At 42.7% G+C, this 8,358-nt stretch overlaps 1 protein-coding gene across 1 annotated transcript; it reads left to right on the forward strand.

Annotated features, from left to right (window-relative positions):
• The first annotated feature begins 4,287 nt into the window (after nucleotides 1–4,287).
• neurod2 (neuronal differentiation 2) lies at nucleotides 4,288–7,970 on the forward strand. The gene is made up of 2 exons (XM_021565304.3): nucleotides 4,288–4,547; nucleotides 6,530–7,970. Exons 1-2 carry the CDS (start codon nucleotides 4,321–4,323, stop codon nucleotides 7,617–7,619), a joined length of 1,317 nt encoding a protein of 438 aa, XP_021420979.1. The 5' UTR covers nucleotides 4,288–4,320; the 3' UTR covers nucleotides 7,620–7,970.
• Nucleotides 7,971–8,358: the final 388 nt, after the last annotated feature.

An 8,358-nucleotide genomic window follows, 5' to 3' on the forward strand; every position in this document is an offset into this window, starting at 1 on the left:
CAGTGAACACCAACTGGCACATTACACTTTAATGCATTCATAGGCTATTAGAGTCATAGACTATTAGCGCCACATACAGTTGAAGTCAGAAGTTTACATACACTTAGATTCCATTCATTAAAACTCGTTTTTCAACCACTCTACACATTTCTTGTTAACAAACTATAGTTTTGGCAAGTCGGTTAGGACATCTACTTTGTGCATGACACGAGTCATTTTTCCAACAATTGTTTACAGACAGATTATTTCACTTACAATTCACTGTATCACAATTCCAGTGGGTCAGAAGTTTGCATACACTAAGTTGACTGTGCCTTTAAACAGCTTGGAAAATTCCAGAAAATTATGTCATGGCTTTAGAAGCTTCAATTGGAGGTGTACCTGTGGATGTATTTCCAGGCCTACCTCCAAATTCTGTGCCTCTTTGCTTAACATCATGGGAAAATCAAAAGAAATCAGCCAAGACCTCAAAAAAAAATTGGAGACATCCACAAGTCTGGTTCATCCTTGGGAGCAATTTCCAAATGCCTGAAGGTACCACGTTCATCTGTACAAACAATAGTACGCAAGTATAAACACCATGGGACCATGCAGCCGTCATACCACTCAGGAAGAAGACGTGTTCTGTCTCCTAGAGATGAACACACTTTGGTGCGAAAAGTGCAAATCAATCCCAGAACAACAGCGAAGGACCTTGTGAAGATGCTGGAGGAAACAGGTTCAAAAGTATCTATATCCACAATAAAACGAGTCCTATATCGACATAACCTGAAAGGCCGCTCAACAAGGATAAAAAAAAAGCCAGACTACGGTTTGCAACTGCACATGGGGACAAAGATCATACTTTTTGGAAATGTCCTCTGGTCTGATGAAACAAAAATATAACTATTTGGCCATAATGACCATCGTTACATTTGGAGGGAAAAGGGGGAGGCTTGCAAGCCGAAGAACACCATCCCAACCGTGAAACACAGGGATGGGAGCATCCTGTTTTGGCGGTTCTTTGCTGCAGGAGGGACTGGATGGCATCATGAAGTAAAAAAATTATGTGGATATTTTGAAGCAACATCTCAAGACATCAGTCAGGAAGTTAAAGCTTGGTTGCAAATGGTTCATACAAAATGGACAATGACCCCAAGCATTCTTCCAAAGTTGTGGAAAATGGCTTAAGGGCAACAAAGTCAATGTATTGGAGTGGCCATCACAAAGCCCCGACCTCATCCTATAGAAAATTTGTGGGCAGAACTGAAAAAGCGTGTGAAAGCAAGGAGGCCTACAAACCTGACTCAGTTACATCAGCTCTGTCAGGAGGAATGGGCCACAATTCACCCAACATATTGTGGGAAGCTTGTGGAAGGCTACCCAAAACATTTGACCCAAGTTAAACAATTTAAAGGCAATGCTACTAAATACTAATTGAGTGTATGTAAACTTCTGAACTACTGGGAATGTGATGAAAGAAATCAAATCTGAAATAAATCATTCTCTCTATTATTATTCTGACATTTCACATTCTTAAAATAAAGTGGTGGTCGTAACTGATCTTAAACAGGGAATTTTTACTAGGATTAAATGTCAGGAATTGTGAAAAACTGAGTTTAAATGTATTTGGCTAAGGTGTACGTAAACTTTCGACATCAACTGTATCTTATTTTAGCTTTAGTGATAATGGGTTTGCAGGATAGGTTCTCAACTAGGGGGCCTAGGATCCCAAGAGGGCCTCAGAGAGCTTTCAGGTGGTCTCTGAAAAGCCAGGTAGAAAACTAACAAGTAGAAAATAACAGCAGTAAGCCTGAAATATCTCACATTTGATAGGAGAGTACTGTTTAACAGGTATGACCAAATTAAAAGCAATGTTAATTTTGATATTTTGAGTATTGACAACGAATACCGAGCACAATTTACTCTTACATAAAAATGTAATCTCTGAAGTAGGGGTTTCCCAGATTTTCTGAAAGCATTTTATGAGGGCCTCGGAACAGAAAAGGTTGAGAACCACCTGCCAAGAGGTTAAGGGCCGAGCTTAAAAGCTGAACTCTGGGAACCTGAGGGCTGCTGGTCTCAGATACCATGTCCCATCTCCTGCCGTGGTGGGCTTGAGCAAGGCACTTAAGCACTGAAACTGCTCTACATCCTTGAGTGCTGCTCTGTGGCTGACCCTGTGCCACCCCATGTGTGTATATTTGAGGAGGTTTGGTTATGCAGAAGACACATTTCTGTTTCTCAAATGGACAAGGAAGTATATATTATATTCTATTTTATTCTAAGAAAAAGTATCCTAAAGCTGGCAGCCGCAGAGTAATCCACTTTTGGGCAGACACCCCCCCCCCCCCCCCCCACCCCCCCACACACACAATGACAACCAGCAGAAACAGCCTAGAGGTGAATTGCACCTTGGTCATACCAGCATCTTGGCCATCTATTTAACTTTGCTCCCATCTTGCCCAAAACATAGGCTATAACTAAACTTAGTTCAGAATAATGACTAATTATTCATGAGGTATTTCAATATTCAGCGTCATCTGTTGTAATGGTAATGTAATAAAGCAAAAGGGAAGGTGTTTGGGACTTACAGGCAGACAGGTCTGGAGGATCTACAAAGAGATAACCCAATAAAAACGCAAGTATTGTAGACCCTTAGACATCCATGGTCATCAAGAGCCGGAGTCATTTCCTGCAGGACATGAATCTATACCAGGACAGATATAGGCCTACCATAAGTATCTAAAACAAGCATTCATCGTTTCATTTGGTTTGAGTTATTTCGCCAGGATGGTCCACTCAGTAACAATTGCCACTGTTTTCCAGGGAGTCCTGGAGCATAAGAAATGCTCACTAGTCATAAAAGACGATCAAGCTTGATTTCACTTTATTTGGTTCTTTCCCCATTGAAGAGTATAGATGAACAACATGTCACTTGTTTTCCATACTTAGTGATTCCTGCCAAAACCAGCATCTGGATCTAGACACACTGCTGTGGACAGGTTTCTCATTTTCTTTTCTTTTTTACACTGGACTCCCATCCTTGTGGTCTGCAGTACTGCTCTATGTCCTTATTGTCTGGTCGTTAATTGATTGATTGAATGTCTTTGATTGTCCAGGGTTCCCTCACCTGGTTTCCCATACAGGCCTGTATCAGTCCCATAATAGAGGGGAAGATTGAAAACCAGCAGTGCTGTGGACCTCAAAGCCTGTATCTGAGAATATTTGACAATAGCTATAAACCTGATCATTTTGGCATTCATATGATTTCCTTTGAAAATATTTCATGTCAACATTAGCGGAGCACTTCCTGAGTGTCCTGCATTGATGCTTCTTATTTATTATGCTCTGTGACATGCTATCATGAAAAGTATATAGGCCATGGCTATTACAACACAGCATATACAATATTATCACATTGAAATTAATAGAGCTATTGTTGCATTGTTTTTTCACTCACTATGCCATGCATGCTGCCACATATTGGACACCTGGGTCCGTATGTCTCCCTCCCCAATTCAAGATGGATGCCCTGCCCGGTTCAGAGTTTGAACGATCACAAAGAATGCGTGGCTATTGAAGATCTTAATCTTTTCTCAATATATATTCTTCAAATGAACTGCATTGGCAATGAGAAATTAAAGCCACACATCAGTCTCTAAGTGCCATGTCATTGAGTGACAACGCTGACAGAATGGTCGAACTCTCGCTCTATCTCGGCTCAGTCTTCTTTTTGCCCCTCTTTCATTCCACCTTGTCCTCCATCTGCGCTCTGGTGAGTCTGTCTGTGTCACCTTGGGCACCACCCATCAGTATCCATGCCCACTAGTCCTGCCAGGCGTGTGGGTATCTCTAAGCTAGGGGGCTCTCTCAGAGCACAGCCCTGATTATCTTGGTTAAATTGACTCATTTAAGTAATTGTACCTTGGTGGTCTTTATGGTTTACTCTTTGGTTTGGTGTGCAATTCACATTGATTCTATATTTTATCTGATTTTAAGAAGCAGTGATATATAAAATCCCTGTTATTTAGCCTAAATGCATAGCTAGGCCTAAATATATTCATAAATGGGTGTCCATTGTTATGCTGTGATAGAAGTGAAATCGGTCTTCAAAACGACATCAAACGAGAACATTTCCTTCCTTCTCTCTCTCCGTTTTTGTTACTCTCTTTCTCCTTCCATTTTCATTGCCTCTCCTTCTCTTTCTGGCTGTGTGAGCGCGAGCGCAGTGACAGATGGCGAATCCCTCTTCCCTCGGGAATGCAATCTCTGTGAATGCGGGCGCATGTCAATCACCCGCGCTCATGTGATGGCTCTTGCCAATGACGTGCCAGCCATATGGCCTGGCATCATAACTGGTATGTAACCCACCCAGCCCTGGTAGAGGATGCCACACTACTGTCTCTGTGCGTTTGGGGTAGGGATAGCACAGCGAAGAAGCATCAAGCTAGGCTACAGCCGCACCTATTGGAGTGTCCGTGCAGGAGGGGTGTGGACTTGGACTGGCCACCCGGAGATGGTGTAAACAAACGCGCTTTCGCCCCTCACCGAGCTCCAAGACGGCGGTAGGTTGCATATTTTGGGATGGTCCGAAACGAATTATGGAATTAACACCAACGAGAGAATTTACACAAATGTCGAATGGAACATTTGTTATTTCATATAATTTATCGTTAGAGAAACAACTGATTATCTTGGGCATTAATCGAATTTTATTGTTCAGCGATATAAGGCTGCTCTCCTCGTTGTTTTATCTCCTATCTAGTGTGGCAGATCTAATCAAAGATACAATTTAATCCTGCTCCCAGCTATTTATTGGAGCTATCATTTAATGCGAAGACGGGAGGGGATTGATCCCACAGCGCGGAAGACTGTATTTAATAACCTAGCTAAGCATTTAATAAACTATCAATTCGACATACATTCTCCTAAAGATCTACACGCATTATTCTACTCATATCGCAGGCGTATCGATGGAGCAGTGTCATTTGCTTTGAGAGGGGGTTGGGACACTTTAAAGACCCTCAAATCTTATCTCCGTTTGAAATGGAGACATTTCGGGACAGAACCTAAAATCGAAATAAAAGGAAATCATGGTGTGTGTGTGTGTGTGTGTGTGCGTGTGCGTGCGTGCGTGTGTGTGTGTCCATGCAGAGCACTATGGGAGTGATTCTCTATAGAGTTACATGTAGGTTAATTGACAGGTATTGGTTTGCGTTAATTACATTGTACTTATATGATTAGAAAAATAAATCCACGGACTAACATGCACAGCTGGGCTCATTAATCTACAAGAGGCATTACGTTTTTCTTAACATGATCACAATATTTGGAACTCTAAAAGTGATTTAAGAACTATTTTCTAATATCAAGGTTGAATGATTTATCTAAAATAGATTGATAGATTAATGAATTTATTTGGCATGATGTATTGTGGACTTGGAGCCTGTTGGCCAAGACCAATAGAATAAATCAAGTTGAAATGGAAGCTTCTTGTTTCGAAGTAGAATACTTCTCAGTCTATCAATTCATTGAGGAGCATCGTGATTTTCAATTTATTTCGATCAGTAGAAAATCTGTATTCTTACACATAATTAACCTGTTAATTGTAATTAGGCCTAACTCTTAGCGTAGTTTTCCCCAGCTGATTTTATCCTCTTTTTCCCAATCCTGATACCCTCCTCCACAAATCTTTTTGAAAACTGAATCTGCTTGATAGTCACATATGCGTGGAAATGGTTCTAACTCAATGCAAATAACAATTAAGTAAAGCGTGACTATTATCAGAAATTAGCGTTCATATATGAGTATATTTGAAAATTCCACAATTTATTCTGCCTGTGTTGGAATGTGGCCAGAAATAGTGGGGGGATGCGGAATGGGGTGAATGGGTCTACCCGACGCCCAATGTGCCCCATGGGACCTTATAATAGGACCAGCACCGCAGAAACATGCTGTGAGAGGGCACGCCAAGGCACGTGCACGGGGAATTGGGGAAGAGCTTTCGTTGGGTCGCGTCTGTCGCCCCTCTATAGCAACAGAAACCCCCCAAATGTGTGAATGTAGGCTACAGCTGTTAGCCTACAACTTTAATTAGCCTACAGGACGAACAAAATTAATTAGGCAACTAAGATTGAAATATTTAATAATATGTTATTTTTGACGAGTAATCAAAGTAATTTTACACTTATGAATGAACAAGATGTCTACAAGTATTGTTTTTATGCAAATACATTGTATTCTTATTATTACATTGGCATATTATATTACAGGACTATAGAAGTTGGCTCAAGTGCACACTCAGGTCTAAAGGAATTTAGAACTTTGCATTCAACTATTATAGTTTATATGCCTATAACCCTTATTCTCTCACAGTATTTTTATTCTATCCATTTACTTTTTTTGTTGCATCTCGTCTGTCAATCAAAATCAACATTTGTATAAACAAAAATCTAGATTCGGATAATACATAGCCTATACACCTATGCACTGTCTGAAACTGCTTCTCTAGGCCTTTAGTTCTCATCTGTCTTGCGATGTTTTCCAGTGCCACCATGTTGACAAGGCTATTCAGCGAGGTTCTGCCGGATGTCCAGAAGCTCTCGGGTTGGGTGGACGACAGCGAGGGCGAGGACTCCAAAACCAAGGAGGACGACCTGGGTCACCTGGAAGACGACGACTTGGATGACGGCGACGCCAGAGAGGGAAGCAGCCGGGATCAGTCCGAGATGGCTGGGGATGACGACGACGACGACGATGACGTCGACGATGAGGACTGCGGGGATGAGAACGAGGGGGGAGACAAGCCCAAAAAGCGCGGCCCAAAGAAACGCAAGATGACGCCAGCAAGGATTGAGCGCTCCAAAGTGCGGCGTCAAAAAGCCAATGCACGAGAGAGAACGCGCATGCACGATTTGAACTCTGCACTGGACAATTTGCGTAAAGTAGTCCCATGTTATTCCAAAACGCAAAAACTCTCCAAGATAGAGACGCTGAGACTGGCTAAGAATTACATTTGGGCGCTCGGAGAGATATTGCGCAATGGTAAAAGGCCAGATGTGGTATCCTACGTGCAGACACTGTGCAAGGGCCTATCCCAGCCCACCACGAATCTAGTTGCTGGTTGTCTGCAGCTCAACTCTCGGAACTTCTTGACAGAGCAGTGTCCTGACGGGGCCCGGTTCCATGTCCCCAACTCCTCTTTCTCCGTGCACCCTTACTCCTACCCGTGTCCCCGTCTGTCTAGCCCTCAGTGCCAACCCGGCTCCAGTGGGCATATGAGGACCCATAACTACGGCTATGGCGACGCGGTCTACCCAGGGGCCGTCTCCCCGGAGTACAGCAGCCCTGACTACGAGGGCCATCACAGTCCGCCTGTGTGCGTCAACGGCAACTTTTCCGTGAGGCAACAGGAGTCTGTGTCACCGGATGCAGACAGGAACTATCACTATGCTATGCACTATTCTGGACTGTCTGCATCTCGGGCACCTGCTGCCCACGGCCTAGCGTTCGGCCCCTCAGGAGCGCGCAGCGGTTCCGCGCACTCTGAAAACGTGCCGCCGCCGTTTCATGACGTTCACTTACACCATGAAAGGGCGCCCGTGTACGAGGAACTGAACGCCTTCTTTCACAACTGAATCCTCCAAAACCCGAACAAAACTAGCGGACCCCTAAATACCCAAATGACAATCCTAATGGTATAATAGTCTACCCATTTTGACACTGGATGAGGTTTTTAGAGGATGGGAGATGAGGTGGCAGGAATTGAGAGAAAAAGCCCTATATTGTCAATGTTGGTCCTCTGTTTTATTGATGTCATTCCTGAACTATCATCATGTACATTTTAAGGTGTGTCAGAAATCAATATCTCCAATCAAATGTCGACCTGTATGCAGAATATGAGTGCAATCAAAACAAATGATGTATAGGCCTACATGAACGAAACATGCTATGATGAAAAAAAAATAAAACGATATTTTATAACTGTCTGACATGCGGTGATTGACCAAAGAAGTTATTTCTGACTTGATACATTGCGGGGTGGGGTAAACTGAAGGGCAAGGGCTCAATAATGGTATCGTCCCAAATAAATGATTTGGGGTACACAGGGTATTCCACGTGAGTAGGCTAATTCATAAGAACTGAGTTAATCAAAACATTATTTCAGTGACAACAACCACTTTCTGCAGCAGATTCGTTTCCAAATCCATTATTGAAACGAAGACCAATTTATCATTAAACTGACCAAACTTCAAATCCCTGTTTAAGGAATAGGCCTATAGTCTAACCTAGTTTTCATCTAGTTTTTTTTCCCCATCTGTGTTTTCCCCCTCAAGTTTAATGAACGAGAGATTCGACCAACCCTTCATGTAAACG

Source organism: Oncorhynchus mykiss, chromosome 16 (genome assembly GCF_057628025.1).
Source record: "Oncorhynchus mykiss isolate SJ-2025 chromosome 16, ASM5762802v1, whole genome shotgun sequence".
Classification (NCBI taxonomy): Eukaryota; Metazoa; Chordata; class Actinopteri; order Salmoniformes; family Salmonidae; genus Oncorhynchus; species Oncorhynchus mykiss.